The 20,745-nt window shown below is 42.6% G+C and overlaps 2 protein-coding genes across 4 annotated transcripts in view; both read right to left on the bottom strand.

Annotated features, from left to right (window-relative positions):
* MRPS28 (mitochondrial ribosomal protein S28) overlaps window positions 1-14,960 on the bottom strand; it is a 76,882-nt gene extending 61,922 nt beyond the window's left edge. The window contains exon 1 of the mRNA XM_032181142.1: window positions 14,772-14,960. Within this exon, the coding sequence (XP_032037033.1) occupies window positions 14,772-14,960 (189 nt within the window). The remainder of the gene's footprint in view (window positions 1-14,771) is intronic.
* Window positions 14,961-15,195: 235 nt separating this feature from the next.
* Window positions 15,196-20,745, bottom strand: part of TPD52 (tumor protein D52) — a 29,378-nt gene continuing 23,828 nt past the window's right edge. For 2 of the 3 annotated variants that reach the window (XM_032181944.1, XM_032181943.1), the window contains 3 exons: window positions 19,129-19,170; window positions 17,718-17,766; window positions 15,196-16,608 (listed from right to left, as the gene is read on the bottom strand). In XM_032181944.1, the coding sequence (XP_032037835.1) occupies window positions 16,492-16,608; window positions 17,718-17,766; window positions 19,129-19,170 (208 nt within the window). In that variant the 3' untranslated portion in view covers window positions 15,196-16,491. The remainder of the gene's footprint in view (window positions 16,609-17,717; window positions 17,767-19,128; window positions 19,171-20,745) is intronic. The other variant, XM_032181945.1, reaches the window with a different exon arrangement.

A 20,745-nucleotide genomic window follows, 5' to 3' on the forward strand; every position in this document is an offset into this window, starting at 1 on the left:
TGCTCTTTCTGAGAAGAAACATCTCCTCCTTTCCAACCCGAACCTCCCCTGGTGCAACTTGTGGCCATTCCCTCTAGTCCTATCATTAGTTACCTGTGAAAAGGCCGACCCCCAACTCCCCACACCTTCCTCTCAGGTAGTTGTAGAGAGCAATAAGGTCTCCCCTGAGCCTCCTCTTCTCCAGACTAAATGATGTTCAAGACAGAGAGAAAAATGCAGGACCATGAAGTGGCAGAGATGCTGGCTTTTCAGAACACGGTGTTTCGGAGATCATCCTTCCATTCCAAATACTTCACCTGCTCTGAGAACAAACATCTGACAAAAATCTCTCTAGGGTCCTCCAAAAATTCCTTTCAGTCTTATTAATTTAGGATACCACTCCATAAATTGGTTAACCAATTGGTTTAAACCAAGGTGGCACTGCCATGTGTCACCCTGCCTCCACTCTCCACTCCCTCCCAGACAAAATTCCTGTCTGGGAAAGTGCCCACAAAAGTGTTTTTTGTTTTTTGTTTTTTTTTTTTTTCCAGAAGACTGGTTCCCATCAGGTCTTTTCCAATGGGATGGTGCCTGCCCACATGCAGGACTTTGCACTTGTTGAGCTCCATGAGGTTCCTGTCAGCCCATTTCTCCAGCCTGTCCAGGCCCCTCTGGATGGCAGCACCAACTTTGATGTATCTGCCGCTCCCCTCAGTTTTGTGTCACCTGCACACTTGCTGAAGGATCCCTCTGGTCCTTCGTGGAGGTCACGGATGGAGGAGTTTAACAGGACTGGACCCAGCACTGACCCTGCTTTGTGCCACTGATCAATCACATTCACCTCATTCTTGCTGCTTTCATGCCATGACACAGGCAGCAGCTAAAGCTACCCGAGAGCTGTCGCTTGTGACATTTTAATCTCTGCGTTGTGAAGACGGGTGCATGAACATTGTACGGATTTCCTGTTTTTATCCCCTACAAATGGCCCATTTTAGTTAATAACATCCCTCTCCTTTATCTTTCTGGCAGGAAAAAAATTAGACAGAGTTCTCCCATCTGAAAGCCTGCTTGGGAAGAAATCTCTGTACACAACGCCCGAGCACTATCTTTCCACACCGACAGATGTACTCAATTCTTACTGCAACGGAGATTGAAGTCAGTGAGCTCCGAATGCTAATGTACCAGGAACCCCTTGGCCATCCTTCACTGTGGACAGTTTTCCAAGCAGCCACCACGATTTTATTTGAATTATATCACTGGTCTGCAAGTCTGCAGGTTTTTTCCATTCAGCTTCCTGCAGAGAAACCTCTCAAGAATATCATGAACATCTAATTCAAGTACACAGGAATCTTCAAAAGACTCCACTGGTTACTGCCATCAAGAACATGACTGAGGACAGCCAAGAAACAGAGAGTGAGCTAAAGCACAGCATCTTTTCCTTTGCATAACCCACAGGAGCTCTCTTATGAAAGTAACTTATCTAGATTTTTAAAGAGATTTAATGAGTACTTTCCTCCACCATTTCCAAATCTCCCTCACTGCATTCCTCACAGTGCCCCTGCAGAAAAATAGTAGGACAGTTAAGATAACAGGGCAACATACTTTATGAAACCCTCTGTACGTTTTTGATTCTCGATGAGTGCTGGCCGTACAGCTGTGATACATGCAATGCATTGATCACTCACCTAGTAGCAGAAGTTGGAGGCCACTAAAAAAGTCCAGAAGCACAAAGGGAACATTCTTCTCAAATACCTCAAGTGCAAAGACTTCTTTTTTTTTTTTCTTAAATGCCCAGCCTGTTTGATTTTCCTTCTAATTTTCTAGGGTCGAAAGTTATTCGCAAATATCTGGATGCCTTCCACTCTCTCTGGACATAGGGAAATAATAATAATAGAAAAATGTAGCTCTTTAAATAACAGAATATTCTGCAAGTTGGAAAAGCCATCATGGATTTAAGCCCCAATAAGATCCAACTGAAAGAAGCAACTCCAATGGAGGAAAGCCTATGAACCATACAAGCAGGGTGGTCCTGTCCCACCCACTGAGCAAGACATCTTTAAAACCCTCGCTGTATGTTTTAAGTTTGCTTGCAAAGACAAGTAGCACACATGTTGGAATGTGAGAGATACGGATGCGACATGAAGGAGGGAGATGGGAGATTGGTAATCAGAGGGCTACAATTAGAGGGTGAATGACAGACGAGCATCCAGCAGCATGCAAGGAATGCAACCCTCCACAACCATCAAGGTTGTCCCCGCAGCACTGTCACCCACAGCCTGCAAGGTTTTTCTGCCCAATGTTAGTTACACAAAACAAGAAAATGGAAATAATAATTTGGAACAGGGAGCTAGCGTGATGCCACAATAGCTAAAGGCACAACAGCTTGGAGATACCCAAACTTGACTGGGAAAGGCCCTGAGTCATCTGCCCCAAGTCTGTGCTGCTTGGAGCTAGGGGTCTGAACAGACAGCCTCCTGAGATCTCTTTCAACACACATTATTTTATTCAAGAACCAGACTGAGATCCTGTTATAAAGAATATTAAAATGTATTAAGCTTCCCTCTGATCAGGTATCTATTGACAAGGCACGTATTTCAACCAGCAACCTAAACAAACCCACTGCTATCTACTAGCCCAGCAAACTTTGCTTTTCCCTACACAGTAACTGCTACGAGTGTGCTGCCTTAATTAGCCATAAGCCTAAATCCCAGGAATTGTTTAACAGTTTTTGAAGGGATTACTGGGGCAACAGATCACAGTGCTTCACAGTTAATTTACTGAATTCCTCTCCAGTGTTTTTTTTACTATTTTTTAAATCAAATGAATAACTATTTCTATTTTTTGCCAAAGTGTCATCCCTTTGAAATCCACTTTGCCCAGTAAACAAGGCACAACGAGATATTCATTCAAAAATCACCAGTCTGCAGTTGTTAAAGTATTCAGACAATACGAGCAGTAATTGCAGCCTACAGTCACACAAGACTTCTGGCTTGGACACTAAGTCAAAACTTCATTTTGCACAAAAATATCACCCCGAAGCCACCAGGACTAACTCACACCGACACCATGCTGCCAACGCTTACATCAAGCAGCTAATGGCCTTCCACCCAGAAATAGATAAGTAGCATTAACAAGCAAAACTCAAGAGTTCTCCTGAACCCATCAAAGAACACGCTTTGTTTTCACCACCACTTTTTCCCTACACGCTGAAGCTTTTCTGAGAAATGAGGGTAAAGCCTCGAGAGGAGCACTGCGAGGGCTGCCGTATGGTGACAGCGACTGAACGCTCAACACACAAGCAATCGCAGCTCAAAGTTGTACAGCCCATTTCTCTGGCTGTCGCCTTCTTTTTATACATTAAACTATTTGGGCCGAATGCTTACGGTTCATTACTGAGAAGCTCAATGCTTTTTATTCTGGCCCCAGAATATAATCCTCCAGGCTTTTGGCCCCATGCCTTTCACTCATGTCAAAACAAAGGCGTGCAGCTCCGTCTCCTCTCAACCAAATAGTTCAAGTACCTTCTATACCTCCGACCCCGAGCATGTTCGCCACATTGTGCCCAGCAGTAGGCGGTGATTTTAGAGCTTTCTAAAGCAAAAGCTCCGCTACTTGCATTAGCAGAAAGAAAAGCTTAGATAAAACATATTTTAAGAGTCGAAGCTGTCACTAATACTTACTGTCTCTTTCCTTTAAAATAAGTAAGTGCCCAATGTAGATTTCTTAAACACCAACTCGGTCTTGCACTTCCAGGCTGATGCCACCGCAGAGCTATCTGCCACCCTGACAGCACCCCCACGCAGCCTGCAGGGTCCTCCCAGCCTCCTCCCTCCCCAGCCTTTTTGTCTCCTGCTCCGAAGTAGCTCAGCACTTGGCAAAACACCTCTTGAGGTACAGAAAACACCACCAGTAATCGCCTCAATATAGAGCAGTCCCTGAATTATTACACATCCCACTCCCTCAAGGGAGACTGGTGCCTACTTTCCCTTTTTTACATGGCACGAGCTATAGCCCTGCATACCAGGGGTTCACAGGCTTATTATCAGCACCTACATTATCAGAAAGTAGGAGCAAAATCTTAAAAATACTTATGCTTGTTGTATGCAGTAGATGACTCGCTCCTATTTTGCGTCACTGGAAGAAATCACAAACCTGACTCCAGAGCATCACTCCAGCTTTTTCGTGAACAGCAATGCAAAGTCAGGAATTATCCCCCAGCGTAACATGCATCTTTGCCATCTCCAGTATGCCATTTGAAAAAAAAAAATACCAAGTTAGTTGCTATCCTCTTGCTCCAAACAGCATTAGTTTCAAGTAGTATTAAGGAAGACGTTTTGCATACTGCCAGCTACTCTGCAGTACTCACGCACGGAGAACACACACCATACCCATCAGCCTGATGCTCCACCAACACATCTGACTACTGTTTATAGCCTGTTTTGAAACCTGATGTTTAATTCTGCAACATTCAACAAGATAAGTATTAAAATATCAGCTATTATTAACAAAACACGTCATGGATACGGCAGGCATAGATTTACAGCATCATTAAGGCTGGAAAAGACCTCCAGATCATCTGGTCCATCACCCTACTACCAACCTCACCTGCTAAACCATGAAACTACACACACACAAAAAAAAACAGTACGATTATTCTTCATACAGCAAACTAGGTCACAAGTTTTAGCTAATATGCAAGTAATTAAACACAACTGCCAGCAAAATTCACCTGGTAAAGTTTACGAGCAGTTGAGCGGGACTCAAAGCTCGAAGTCTCCCTGACAGCATTACCAAAGCCAGCACAAATTCAAGAGGTTGCTCTTTTAAGCTCCACCGTCTGTTTTGCATTTTTTCCCCATTGTAACATATCTGGATGTCCTCTCCTGTTCGTGGTCAGAGGTTTTGTCCTGTTTAAAACAATCACACAAACAGAACAACTTAAGTTCATGCTGTTTGCCAACAGATTCGACTCACAACCCAAACTGGGCAACCGCGAAGACGTGGAAGATCTCTTCAGTTTCCTCAAAACAATAGATTTTTCCATTTTATTCTGTGAAAAGAGATAACGGCGAGCAGCTAGCACATAGCTCTTGATTCTCAAACCCCTTTATTAGCAACAACTGTAGAAAACAAACAAAAGCAAGATTTGTGTTATTTAATAAAGCCGCTGAAGGCAAACAGTGCCAAGCAGAAAAGAAGGGCCCATGATTCAAAGCAGAAATAAAAGCAGTGATTCAGGTAAAAATCCAAGATTAATGACTGCGAAGTCACAAAGGACAGCTCTGAAAGCAATCGAGGAGAAAACTGGAAACTTCTTTGCTTGAAAGCAAAAAGATCCTAATAAAAAGCTTCACATGATTCGCTTGTGTTGCAAAGACTGTTTCAATGTCCAATTTACAAAAATACTTGCCCATCAGCTTATGCTATGACAACCTGAGTTCTTTAGGGGAAGTGTTTTAGCTGTAAGGATTTTAATATATTCCAGTGTTCATCATTTCAAATCTGCAGGCAAGCTCAAGACATATCAGTGTAACTAAAAAGCTCTATCTGGGATCACAACAGATTAGATGCCAAACATTCTTCATTCCAGCTTAAAAGTCTCCTTTGTTCTTCTGAACATGGAAATACGCTCTGGAGACACGGGGACTTGCAGATAAGGGAACAGCAGCAGTTCAGAAAGCCGAGCAATTCCTGCAGACACCACATCCACCACGCTCTGTCCATGCCTGCGCGATGACTTGAGTTCACCCTCAATAGTAGCAAAACCCCGATTAGTTTTAGAATAAACACACAGAGTGTCTGTGCCCGTTTTTTAAAGGCAAGTTGGTTGAAGAAAACAGGAGAGAGAAGAAAACACAATCATTTTTCAATAAAATATGGAACTACAAAACTGGTATTCAAGACGAGAGCAGTGACTGCTGAAGGCTTTTCCTCCAAAACTTTACAATTCAGAGGAAATACATCTCAGATTTTATGACCAAAAACCAAAAAGGGCAAAGGAAAACAGGTTGTTTTTTTTTGTTTGTTTGTTTTTGTGTTTTTTTTTTGCCTAGAACAGGATAAAGGAAATTGACTGCTATGTTTTCATTCTTATCTTTATTAAATCTTTATTAACTTTCAAAAACTCACATATTTAGGGCTTTAATTGTCCAGAGGTACTTCCCATCACAAACTTGAAGCTACAAGCATCCCTAAGGAACCACCAAAGAGCAAACCTTCAGTTGTTCCAACCAAAAGAGGAATATCCATACATTTTCCTCAGTAAAGAAAAAAAAATGTGGTTTTATTTCAGAAAGCAAAACAAACAAACCTCTTCAGCCAAGAAGCCTGGAAGTAAAAAGCTGAAATTAGACATTTAAGCATCCCTTGGTGAGAAGTGGTGACTAAGTGTTTTGGCAAAGAGTCATTTAAATTTTGCTGAATATACTAGGATATTTGGCAACTAATACAGTGTGCAAGTCTAATACTATTTTGTAAGGAACTCTTCATTAAAACCCTAACTTTTTTGTTTTTATTATTTTTAATACTGCAGGATGAGGCTTTAGGCAACACAGCTATGGAAGCCGGGGTATCTCCATATTCACCACTAACCTGACAGTAAAACCTGGCAGTGATCTTGCCGCACACCACGTGCAAGGAAGAGTCTCAGAGCCCCCTGTGTGCGCTGGGAGCACACACGAGCTGAAATCTCTGAGAAGACCCTCAAGCCCCCAAGGAACTACTGAGAAAGCATCACCTGCTTGGTAAGGTTTGTGAGCAGCATGGGCAAAACATTCTGGCAATATTTTACAGCTCAGCTGTAAGCTGGAGAACTCAGAACTGCTCTCACCTATCCACTTGAAACTGGCTGAGCTGTAAGTCCTGGAAATGAAGTATGCCTTATTTTATTTCTCAATCTAGTCTTAAGTAAACCGTAACAATACTGAGAAAAAAGCCTCTAGGTAATGCCATTTGGAAGACTACTTTATGTGGATATCCAAGCTGCCTTCATAAGGCACAAAAAACTGCAAGAAATACTGGAACAAACTGAGGTTGTGTTCTTACGTGCAAGTATTATGGCTGAGACTTTTTTTTTTTTTTATATATATAAAAGTCCAAGAGTGTCTGGCTGAAACTCCAGTGCTCTATGTCAGAGTTAGACTAGATGCTCACAGTGATCTTTTCTAGCCTAAAAAAAAAATTTGTTTAATCGTCAGTTAAGATTAAACTGAATATACTTTCAACAATGCAGGTACCATTTTTCCAATCTCTCATGCAAGCAGCAAGATCTCGTGGTGTATAGCCCCAAATAAGATCTGCAAGAGCTGCAGCTGCTTCACTGACTCCCACCTCTAAGAGTTGTGACAGGCTAATACACAAAAACATGCACAAAGCTAATTTGAAATGCATGCTATGAGGAAATGACTGATTTCCACTGAAGAATACCTTCACTTTGTGCACGTTACAGTTTCTACTTGCCAACCTTTTTCAACCCCAAAAGAAAAAAGAATACCAAAAGCATCAAGCATCAATTATACTAATAGTACAGTCACATTTTGTAGCGTTATCCAAAAGGGACCAAACACGGTCATAGGAAGTTACAAGTTATTTGCTGTCATACTTGGCAAAGCTCTCTAGGTTTTGCTTTGCAATTCACTGCACACACAATTTTAAGCCAAATCCCACATACTGAAATTACATTTGGGAAAAAAAATGTTTTAAAATTGCATTTTGATTGGCGATTGGGAAAGGACTACACTTGTATTTTTAAAATAATGAAAGATTCAGCACACACTATTTGAAAGCAGTTGATGTTGGTGTTTAATGTTCAGTCTTTACCTTCTGCTTATCTTTCCATCAAGCTCCGCATTTTGGTACTCACTGCAACGCTGACTGAAAAATATAATCTTATTTTTGCATACAGAATAACTTCTAATTAAAAGCTTTTCAACTGCGCAGAGAAGAGGCATTACATTTGTATGTCAAAATATATTTGTATATATATTGTCCTCGTAATAACGAACAATGTAATATTGTGAACTAAGCAAATTTTTAAAAGAGATGCAAATAACAATTAACCAAATACATGTAGCACTTAACCAGGAAAATACCATGGTGAACACTACCCTTCTGTCTCTCATAATTACACTTTTCAAGTAGGATCATGCAGACATCAAAAAAAAAAAAAGATCACAGGAATATGATTTGTACACTGTGCATAATATGCAAGAGGTTTTCCTGAGCTGGACTTTAAAAATCAAAACTTCTCTGTTGTCTGGTAAGCTCTTTACATTGCTTTCTGAAGCTTTTATCTGTCTGACGATGGGTATTTCTTAGACTTATCATCTAGATGTAGCATGAGAACAGTTCTGTAAACTCACGAAACACACTAATTATTTCTTTTGTGAAATGACTCATTACTGATGTCTTACTCTGTGCTGCTAAATCAAATGTAGTAGCTCTGTTCATAAAAGAAATTTAAATGTTCTAATTCAAACTACCCTTGTAAGTCTTGTAAGAAATGCTGCATGCACTAGCACAGTGAGTAAAAAAACTGGAGCCTTCTGACTCCATTATGGCTACACCTGCCCCTTTCCAAAAGTGCCGATGGTATGGTCTGTTTTGCTTAAATCTGGATTTTTTTAGTATACAGAGATGTACATGACTAAGAATTGTATTTATACTTGTTTTCTGTGACTTTAAGCAACTGTGTTGAGGAGGAACAGCATAAAACAACAGAGTACATTTGGTGAGAGGAAAGCCATCACAGCTCTATTTCACAAGGAAATTAAGCATCTACAGCTGCTTTTAGTCCCTTTTTTGAAACTTCTTGTGAGGCAAAACAACTGCCCATTTATAATACCAGAAAGCAGCAAAGACACATTGCTAACACACTGTAACGCTACCGAAACCTCCAAGGTTTACTCCCCAAATCTTATAAATGTACATATAAATCTGCTGCACTGGCTGACTCCACAGCAACTGTGTTGTAAGAAGAAGGTTCTCCAGTTATCTTCACATTTTCATTAGGTACACAGTGCAGAAACTGGAACACAAGACTTCCATAAAGGGTTTCAAATGCAGCTTAAAAATATACTGGTTAGTAGCTGGAAGGATCACGTACTAGGAGTGCTGAGTGAAGAATGTATTTGATAACATAAAATTATATATAATTTGTTTGCAATAAACCTGCCTGGTTTTTTTGGATGTAAATAATATCTGTATGCAATTTAAACAAAGTATATCTATATTTTTCTTCAAGGATTATTTTATAGCAATTTTATAACATTGTGATTGTGTCAATATAAGGTTAAAATATGAAGCCCTCGGAGAACAAACAAATAGGTCAAAAGAGGTGAAGATCATAGCAGAGATGAAAGTTCACTGATGTTCTGCAAAAGGAGAGATGAGTCTCAATGCAGTATCTTCACCAGTAATAGGAAAAGAAGCCAACTCAAACCACTTATAGTTATCTAAATATTTTTACTGCATTTTGTTATATATGGGAAGAGATGGGAAGAAAACGTAAGAACTAGGAGGTGATTCCTATAAGGCCCTGACCATGCGTGTCCACAGCTCTTCACATTCCTCCCAGCTCTCCCCCAGCTCACATATACTCCTCCCTCGTGCCTGCACCCGCTCCTACATGAGCTAGGATCCACTCTCAAGAGCAACATTCCTCCCTGCGCACATGCTGAGCGCACCCAAAACATCCAACTCTTCAGTTCACTTCTGAAAAGAACTGAAATTCTCATCTCCGAAGAAGGGAAATGTCTAAGCCAGGGTGAGCCCGCTCCATGGGTCACATCACAAAGAGTCGTACCAGAGCAGCACGCGCAGTGCTAAGAGAAACTTGTGGTGCCTGAGCCCAGCACGTGCAGCTAGGCTGCTTCAGTCACCACTTAGATAGCAGTCTCAGAGCTATCTAAAGAAGTTCCAGAAGAAAACTGCAACCCGTTCCCTAAGTGCTGTGGTCTTCTTGCTGAGGAGGGAGCTCTGCACGGTGTTAAGGGCCTTGCCACACAAGTCTGTGCTCCCGAGTCCCTGCACAAAGGGGCAGCAAGCACCACACCTCTGTGTTCTGCCAAGGACTGTAATGCAAATCAGCCTTTAGAGCAGACACAGCTGAGAGGATGCTGAGAAGTTTGTGCTGTAGCCCTTGTCCTGCATTCAGCCTCAGGAAGCGTTCACCGTGCAGCAGGAGCAGGCATAACCCAAGGCTCTCAAACGCACACACAGCCAGCACAAGCCAGGAGAAACTCACAGGTAAAGCAAACTCGTTCCAGGTCCCATAAATTCCATGAGGGGCAAGTTCTGCTCTCTGCTAGTCAGCAGCGTCGAGTACTTGAACGCTGGCCAGAAGGTAATCTGCCTGAAAGAGTCACCTCTGTATTTTCTGTACAGTGCTATTACATTTGCAATCAAAACAAAAACGTTTTTAAGTTTTTTGTTAAGACTGAAAGTGCACTCCACCCACAGTTTATAGGGGCACTAAGAAACATTATGCTAAAGTGAAAAATGCCCAGAGTAACTATTTTTGTTCTCAAATAACTGCAACTTCAGTAAAACCATCTTCTAGACAATATCCTAGGTGAAAAGATAGATTAAGAAAACTATTTCCCACCAGCAATTGCACTATAAGTAATTCTGTTATTTTTTTTCCAAAACGTCCCGTGTTAGGCATTATTCCAAACTGAGGTTGAGAAGACACTGCATAAGTAGGGCAGGTACGTGTCCTTTGTAAAGAACATCCACCTACCATTTATAACAGGGCAGTACATTCATTTAAAACTATTGCTTTTGTGTCTCAGTTTTTAGTCTCTCGCCTTAAATATAAATAGCTAAGACAGCTCTTTATATCATCTGTTACAACACTTGTCTTCTCTTTATGACCATGGATATCTTACTTTTGAAAATAGCAACCAGAAATTTAAACATGTGGATGCCCTCAAATTCCCAAATCTTTTTGGAAAAGAACATCTGACTGGACCAAAAAAAAAAAAATACAAACATTTTTGATGGAATAATTCCTAATCTATTTCAGAAATGAGTTATGATTATGTACTGATACCAATGCCCTGAAAAGTCACCGTTTTGTAGATTTCTGATGCTTTTCTTTTGCAGAGATCAAAAACTGCTACAGAGTTCAATCTGCAGCCTGCAGATTAAACTAATTACTTTTCTCTCAGTGATCCTTGTGTTTAGGCATACACGTTAGTATACACTATTGCCTAAGGTTGCAAAATGAGGACTGTGATCCCATAAGTGAAATTTAAATTGAAACACATCCACAAGGATACAATTGGCTCTCTTCAGCATTTCCATACGCATAACGTGTAAGAATTCAAACAGACAGAGAAGGCACGATGCACATGCTAAACTTTGTGTGTGAGAGCTGTGGCACCGAGGAGAAGCAACATGAAATCTGTACGCCTCTGCCAAGGTGAAAATATGGAAATAAAGCCTGAACGCTGCAAGGTGACACTCTCAGCGCCGCCCAGTTCAGACGCAGGCCAGCTTCTGCACGGAGCCTGTCCCCGTAAGGCCAACTTTAAAAAAATAGCCATAAAAAAGAGCGAGGTTTGCTCTGACCCTGCGCCTCCCCTGGAGCTGCCTGTGCGCGACGCGACCCCCCCCTGCCGGCCGCCGCAGGAGAGGCAGGGGCAGGGGGCCCAGACCCTCTCAGCGCCCCTCCGTCCTTCCCAAAAAAGGGGCTCCCTACCTGGATGCGCGGGTAGCACCCAAAGCATCTCCCCCACTTCTGACAGATTTCCTTACGGGGCTCCACGCAGAGGAGGAGAGCTCCAGGCTTGTCTTTTGGTTTGGTGTTCTAGGCTCGGCACTACATCATCACGAAAATGCAGAAGGAGAAAGCAGTGAGAGGTAAGCCGCCCGCTGTAGGCAAGGTTAACCGGCACGCAGGGTTCCCAGAATATTTTGCTTACCGTGCTGCTAACTTTTAACGACTTAAAGCAACATCTAAGCACCTGCTCCATAGATATCCCTACCTGAAAAATAAAACATGTTACTCTGATACATTACCAGCCAGCAGGGAACAACAGCGGGCAGCTAGGAAGCAAGGTCGGCATCACGCATTTGCTGCTGTGCCCTGAAAAGTTAAGAAGCTACCCAGGGAAAATACCATCATGCTTTTTTAGTTACCTAAAACAACTGCAAATCAGCATGTCCATTTGCCAAGTTTTCTGCCATCCATATAAAATAAACCTTTGCCTGCAAAACACCACAGCATCCCAAACACCGTGGCACCTGTGCAGCTTCAAAAGTGAGAAGAAAAAAACCCTATACATGAAACCAGTGCAGAAATGCCATTGAATCTGTGTATTTCTTCCTCTATTGAAGCAGAATCACCGAGGACCCAAATTACATCCCTGTGCTGTTACAGCTGCTGTGTCTTGCAAGAGCAGATCCCGTGGATGCACAGCACCCCGGAAAGGGACTGCAGCTGGAGCCACTGCACGCTTTCCTCAGGAGAGGAGCATGTTGCTCCCCTTGAAAGGATTTTCCTAAAAAGACTTCAAATGCTTTGAGTATCTCCCATAAGTATCACAGAACTTTATGCTGTATTACCATCAAGGTTGCTCATACCTGTAGGAAGTTTATTTATCCAAAAACACACTTCCTAGCAATCAAAATAGGTTACAGTTAGTGAGACAGAGAGCTAAGAAACCTGGAAAGAGCCAACAAATAACACTGGGTGTTGGACCCCTTGTGTTCTCCTCCTGTTCCAGTATCCCACCTTGCATACTCGCTCACTCTCATCAAGCATGCTCCTTCTTCTGCATCCTCTTAAAAGAGAAGAGCCGTGAACAACAAGCGGCCACACTGGGGCTCTCTGAGCGTTTTGCTAACTGGGCTCTGAACAGCACAGAAGCAGGCTTGTGGCAGTCTCACTTCAGCTCCTTGTCACGCTCTTAACATCCCTGTGACATCACACAGCACGGCACTGCCCTTCCTCTTCCTCACGTCAGGGTAATCCAGTACAGCGTAGAAAAATCCGGAGCCGTGGTCCAGCTCTTCATTTTGCATTCCTATGCTGAAGTCCAGATTGAATTAGGTGTTTATATTTCTACACGATTACACATAGAAATGACACTGTGAATACCACATAACATTTCAGTTAGTTCAGTATACCTACACAAACTTGAAAGACTTTCTGTAAAGACGTTTTAAAGACTTTCTATAAATATATACAAACAGAAAAAAAAAAAAAACTATGTTCCTAACTTGTTACTTTAACAGGGCAAAAAAAAAATCTAACCCCTGAAGCAAAGTTTGCTATATTCTACAGCCAGGTCAGCTGGATCCACTCTTAAAATCTTTTGCAGACTTCTCCCTTGGACTGTACCTGAGCCAGCTCACAGCTTCATCCTAGCACAGCCAGCCTCATTACTAGGGATATTCAATGGAAAGCAGAATGTCACAACATAATTTGGGCTATCAGCTCCTGGATCCAGTAACTGGCATTTCTGCATTCCCTGTACTGTGTCAGTCCTGCAATGTTAACAAACAGCATTAGCCTCCATATCCTATTGGGCACACTCTAACATTATCCCAGCCACACAGAACTGGAAAAATTACAAAGCGAAGCGCAATGAGGGTGACCAGCAGTACGGAATATCTTCCACGTAAGGAAAAATCAAAGATATTGGGATTTTTCAGCCTGCAGGAGATATTCTGTGATATGTTAATACACATCTACTGCTTCTTCCTGTAACTAGGTGCCTGTTACTGGCCACTATCACAGCTGATACTGGGGGAAAATCAGCGTGACAAAATTCACTGCAACAACCACAGAGGGTGACTTAGCTGCTGCTCACCGTGGATCTCGCCATGCCTGTCTAAAGCACCTCTGCTTCGTGGTGGGGTAAGAGGAGAACACCAGGCGGGTAAGGGGATGCCAGCTGATCGCCCTCCTGTTGTTGGGACGTGGGGTCTGCTCTCCATCCAACCTCTGTGCTGCTGGGCCTTGCCTAGAACATCACCGCCCCCTGCCACCACTGTGACAATACCAGGGAACCAGCACCCAGGGAACGGTGGCTGTCCTCCCTCATAACTACCTGTTTAACCCCCATATTGCAACTTCTGCTGCTTTCACATGCGAGTACTTTCACGTAAGTGCTTTCCACTTATTTCTCTAAATCCTGCCCTAATATTTCTGCTGTAAGCCACTAGAGTACCATCCTCAAACGTCTTTGATCCCACCCACTGACGTTTCATCACACTTTTCACCTTCTTTCTGCCAGCTAATAAAACCCTGCACGTGGCTTTGCTGCAGACCTGCACCTCCTATGTTAAACCCATGTGTTTCCTACAGAAACAGGACACATTTTTGTGGGAGTATGTTAACGAAAAGCACGAGAACTGTCAACTTTTCTGGAGGATATTCACTACAGAAAGTGAAGGGATGAGAGGTGAGATAGGCAAATGCGAACAGGTAGATCAAAGATTCATTAGGGTTGGAGAAGCTCTCCAAGATCATCTGGTCCAACCATCCCCTACCAATGTCACCACTAAGCCATGTCCCCAAGCACCAGGTTCAACCTCTCCTTGAACACCCCCAGGGACGGTGACTCCACCACCTCCCTGGGCAACCCGTCCCAGTGCCTGACTGCTCTTTTCGAGCAGAAATGTCTCCTCATTTCCAACCTGAACCTCCCCTGGCACAACTTGAGGCCATTCCCACCCCCCACACCCCCACCCCACCACCCCTGAGGCGCCCGGGCTCTACCCGCCCCCCGCCAGCAGCCCCGGTCCCGCCCCGCCGCCCAGGGGCGGCCCCTCCCCGCCCTCACCTGCCGCCCTGCCGCCGCCACGGCGCCTCCCGGCCGCCTCCCCGCCTCCTGCCGAGGGGCTGCTCCCTGCCCGGGGGGGTCCTGCCGGGGCCCGTCCTGCCTGAGGCCGCCGCCGCCGCCTCCCCGCCCGGCCGCCGTCAGCAGCCAGCGCCGCGCCGCCCGCCATTGCCGCCAGCCCGGCGCCGCCATCTTGGGCCGCGTGCAGGGCGGGGCGCTGCGCCTGCGCGCGGGGGGCGGTGAGGCCGCCATCTCAGGGCGGGGAGCGGCCGCTGCGGGGCGCCCGGCACCGCCCCATGGCGGGCTGAGGGGGGCCTGGGTCCCTCAGCAGCACAGAGCCCCGCTATTTTCACATGGAAGTAAATTTATTCTCTTATTTTTAAGTGTAATCCTCTATATTAACAATACATTCCTCACACTTCTGGTTTTTAATTTATTTTTTTATTAAGCTTCTCACAAGGAACTGAGCATATATACATGACAGCTGGCATGCTAATAAAGTTGTCAGGAACTCTTTTATTTTTCTTCCACACCCCTCCACAGCAGGGGGAAGTTTCAGACTTCACGCACTTGTTTCAAATCTGCTTCCAGTTCTAACCGTGGTGATAAACACATGCCCAAAGCTCTAATCTTGCCCACACCAGGTGCCAGAAACATAGAAAAGACAAGCAATTTGAAGACAACAATCCGATAAAGCAACAGGTAGAGGAACAGACCTTGCCAGAGTGCCGTGCTGCAATGTAACACTCTGCGCAGCAGAGTAAATGGGAGTAGTGGTACATCTTAAGGGGTTCAGGCCCTCAAGACCTACAGAAAAAAACAGCTATTGTAGTATGTAGTAGATCTTTTCCAGTCAGTCTACAGGGGAATGAACATTAGCATTTGACAGCAGCTCTCTCCCACTGCCCAATAGAAGAACCACTTTCATGCTCAGGCCTATTCTTACCATCCCTGCTCTGTTAGTGTCTGACACCTCTGCATCCGAATTAAGATTCGCAACTGATCAAAAGTTCAGAACAAAACGCGATATTGATCACGTTATTGTAACTGAACTAAACCAGCATTAATAGGCATCTTGCTTCCAGAGTCCTCCTAGTTAGATAAGCCAAAGACAAATCAGTAAGTTTTAGATGTCATGTGTTATACTACCAGTATCTTTTGTACAAAAACCAAGCTCTTAATACAGTACATTCCACCACATCTGTAACTGTGCTACAAGTAACTTGTTTAAAGTCTGTTGAAGTACAAGTCCTTTCTTTAGCTGGGAGTGATCCTCCTAGTCTGGTTCCCATGCAGGCAACACTTAACTGAAATAATCACAAGGGAGTAAAGTTTGGCAGCAAAAGTAGATTCAAAATGATCGAGTTGAACAGTAGTTACAGATTCAGAAGCAATTATGTATCCACAGTGTATGTACAGTATAATTAACTTCTCAGAAGAGTTTTCATTGCTGTATTTTAAAGGTTGCCTTCAAATTAGAGATAAGTCCTTTAAATGTTTGAAAGGCATAAAAATTCCCCTTCCCACACAAAACCCCAAACAATGCATTTTAGTTTCAAAAATAATTTGAACCCACAAACAAGCTTGGTATCAGTTAACCTGGTAAAATAGCTACGTGCTAAATAAAAGCACATCTGGTGGAAAGAGCGCAAAGAATGTTAGAAGTGTGCTTAGGTCTTGCTTGCAGCATCTGGCAGTGGGTAGCAGGACAGAGGCAGGAATCTCAGTGGGTCTCCTCCTGTGTCTGTTCTGCAATTGTTTCTGTGGCACTGGCATTGGCAGCAGAGTTCAAAACTTCTCCAAAGTCTCCCCCAGCAGGTTTGTTTCCTCCAACTTTAAACTAGAACATAAAGAGAGCCTCAACATAAAGGTATCTACATAAAACCAGTACCTCTGCACAAAGAAGCTTAACAACTCTTCTCAGCAGAGCAGCTTTTCCAGGACTGAGCTACCCCCACGACACTTTATATTACTTAGAAAATATTTAAATATCACGGACACACCAGCTTCCCTGTGACTTCGAGACACAAAGAATGAAAAAGAATGAAGCAGACCTAATTCTGGGGAGTGTGAAGGCTGACACACACACACACCCTCAGTTACGAACAGTACAGGTATGCCGCCTTTTAAGCCAGTTAGGCTTTGAAAGATTCAGAGTTAAAACTAGCTGCTGTGTTGTTCAGTTAGGAGCCTTGAATGGCTTTCAGTCTCACGAGCAGATCTTGAGTTCTTTCATGGAGCCTTGCAGCTATGCTACTTTCTCCAGGCAGTCTGTTCACCTTTTCACTTCTCTCTACAGAAGTTATTTTGTGGTATGGCGTGGCCATTAGTGACAATGAGCTTGCAGAAATCTAATGATTGTCTAATGCTTGTATGCTTCTCATCAAGCCCAGTGTGCCCCTGAGAACATTGGAGTCTGGATCTAGTTACATGTTTTAGTTATTTTTGAAGTTGGTGTTGTTTTAGGTGTTTTTGTTTGGTTTTGTATTTTTAGGGGGGAGGAGTAGGAAAGAACCTACTAATAGTATTAAGGCTTTTATGAGTAAATTTATTTTTACAAATACTTTCTGCAGAACTAAAGTACAAAGACCTTACATAGTTTAAAAAGAAGCAACCCAATCTGTACTCCTACATATGATACTTGTCCTTAGGAAGGCACAGAAGTAAAAGCCTAGACTGTTTTTGATATAATACTAGGTGTGTCATACTATCCACTTGTACAGGTAAGATAGCTGTTGATCCATCTAGTTATGAGCATCCTCCTGTTTTTATTCTGAAATCATTAGGCAGAGAAACCATTTACACAGTATTTCTAAAGACGTCATCTAAGCACCTTCAACAACTTACCAGCAACAAAAAAAAAAAAAACACACAGGTTACCCAGAGCCCACTTAAGTCTTCTCCATATACACAGCTCCACAGTCACCAGGACTTCTTAGTAATGCTTACCTTTAAGTTCTCAACTTTTTCCTCAAAAGATTTGAATGTAGGAGAATTTCTAGGGACAAAAAGGAACCACAGAATTAAAAATGTATCTAGTTAGCATATAAATATCAGAAAACAAGCAAGCAGTTGCTTTTTCCAATGTCAACATGCATTTTGTTTATTTGGGGCTTTTCCTTTGTTTTTAATTGCAGCTTAAAAGAGTTTACATCTGGATCTCTATTTATAAAACTGAAGAACACTCAAGCTGCAACTTATTCACGTCAATTAGCCATTGCCAGTCTCAGCTATAGGATCCTTCATTAGAAGATGGAAGAGAGCACTAGCCATTTCCCCACACTCCCCCACCCCTCCACACACAGTGATTTCAAACAGGTTTCTGGCTTAAAGGGTTTGTTCAGAAAAGCTTTGTCATCCCTTTTGGATAGCCTACTGTATTACCGCTGAATAAAGCTTGTCAGATTTTTTTTCGCTTGTTGGAGAAAAACAACTTTAATTTAACAGGCTGCGTTTAGATAACAAAATAGTTCACAGTGACATTTTCTGCTAACGTAAGTTTGAGAGACTCCCCCTTGTTTTTTTAAGTGCTGGAGACAGCTGTGATTACAAACAGCGCGTTCTGCATATGCAGAGCGGGACAGCTCACAGTGTTCAGTGCTGAGGGCCACTGTATTTTTAATACTAGGGTCAAAAGAGTGCCTGTCACTGACACTTGCAAACTTGTGCAGTAGCTTTTACACCTTTTCTGCCTTTATGCAGAATGGAAAATGCTTGCCCTCCATGGACCAAGGCTAAAGGATTCATAGCAGACAAAATATAAGTTACATAAAAATTGAAGAAGTTTTTGTCAACAGGTTAAGCTTCCTTCCCTCCCTTTGCTTGGTGTTTGTGTCAGTCATCCACACCTAGCAGCACTCTTTCATTTAGGAAAACACACAGTGACATCTATATTTGAAACCAGATTCCCTCAGGAGATGGAGGGACACAGTGCCAAAAAAAGAATGCAAAGAGAAAAGCAAGCAAGCACTACAAGTCAACAAAAAGACTTTTTAGGAAACCACGTTTTCTATTCAGTTCCAAAAGACAGTCCTAAATCAGATGGTGAACTACTGTCTTTCAAACTTGTCAATTACATTTCTAACAGGAAGGTAAAGTGTTACAGTTCTCCAAACATCAGGAAAGTGCACTTAGTCTCATTCCAGATGTCTGATAAACATCACTGTTAAGTAGATTAAGTAGAAATAAAAAAAAAAAATATCCTACATAGTCAATTTCCTGCACCAATATAAAGTCTTGTTCTTTCTTGGGTTTGTTTTGTTTTGTTTTGTTTTTTTTTAATCTGTTAGTTAAATTCAGTTTTACTTGATCCCACACATGACAATACATATACCCAACAGCTGGATTATGCATACGTTACCTCATAATAGGCATGCTAATTGAATGTTGTATGGAGCGTATACTAAGTTGCCAGCATTAAGAAAAGAGAAAGCAAGAAGTTAGTCGAAATGATAGACAGCAGAAATTGGCTTAGAAAGCTGATTTCCAGACACCATCTTGGGTAAACAGCCAGTCTTATACAGTCTTAAATAAGAACTGCTTCGTTTTGCTTTTTTTTTTTTTTTAATTGCTTAGCCATGCACGCATACACATACAACAGAGCAAAAGCTGCAACAATTTTTTCCTTTTTAAAAATATCCAAGTGCCATGCTCATTAGTAAGTACATATTTTTAGCTGAAGTCTGTCTGCTGGTAAGTTTTTTCAAGTGAGACATGCTGCATTTACGGTTTTGACAATATCAAGTAGAAAGCAAACAATCTGGAGTTATCAACCAACAGACCTTCCTACTCAAAGAAGGAGTCCAAAGGTCAGAGGGCTCCCACTTCAATTCAGTATAATTTATATTGATAAGTGTATAAATCCTATCTAGAGAGAGCAGTTACATCAACCTATATCCAACTTCAGACTTATGGTGGGGGCAGGGAAAAAGTCCTCGTTTCAACACTTCTGAAATTCATGGAGGATTTCTGTAACCTACCAGCGTTGCCACACTGGTACTGATTGGTGAGAACACACCTACTCCTAGAAGATGGCTGGAGGTAGGTTAAGGGGCTCCCAAATAACTTCAAAACCATCAGTTTCATACTCTGGGACATCCTTATTTACTCTTGATACAAATTAGCCTTAGTGTTAAATGTTTCTTGTCAGCTACCACAACAGTAAATTAGAAAAAAGTGACGATTTTTCATAATTGTTTGGAATATTGTTTTTTTGATAGGGTTTGATGATGTCTTTCAAGAGAATCCTTTCCACGCTTGCTGGTGTGGGGAGGAATAACAAAAAACCCTCACATTTGATGCACCTCCAAAGCTCAAATTAGTACCTCAGCACAATAGAATATACGTTCACAAAAGCAAAAGTGGTCATTGCATAGGAAGTTCTCAGAGGCTCGATGGCCAAACACAACGATAGGAAGAAAAACACACATGTAAGAAAACTTGCCTTAAGGTTGGAATCCCTTAAAGCAGATGTAGAACTCAAGATTTTGTAGGTACAGTGCACTGGGAGTCAGATTCATTAAGGCCAGCTGCTGTCCTGCTACACGTCAGTAACGTGTGGCCATGCTTTGCTCCTTTACCCTAAACCTCTTTCTGCTGTTTTTCATCTTCACTGATGGTCTGGCTTCCACAAAGTTTTTCAGAGCACACAGAAGATGACTATCTTCAGAAGCATCTTCATATTCCTTTCTCTGCTGTGGATTTCTAGTAATTCTGGTTTCACTGCTCTGCGCCAAGTTTCAGCACAGAACTAGGCTGGTGCTACATAACTCTTTGTAGAGTCACGCTGAGCCACTTCCCCTTAGCCTGCAAGAAGTGCCTCAGTAGCTGAGGAAGTTTAAAGCTAAAAAGGGTGAAAGTTACCTTCTTTGTTTTTCCCCATGTTTACAATCTGCAAACCTGCTTGCACGGAAAAGCAACAAGTATGGTATATTGCAGATCTTCTAACAGGTGCCTAGAGAGCTTTAATCTCAGATCA

This window comes from Aythya fuligula, chromosome 2, assembly GCF_009819795.1.
Source record: "Aythya fuligula isolate bAytFul2 chromosome 2, bAytFul2.pri, whole genome shotgun sequence".
NCBI classification, from domain to species: Eukaryota; Metazoa; Chordata; class Aves; order Anseriformes; family Anatidae; genus Aythya; species Aythya fuligula.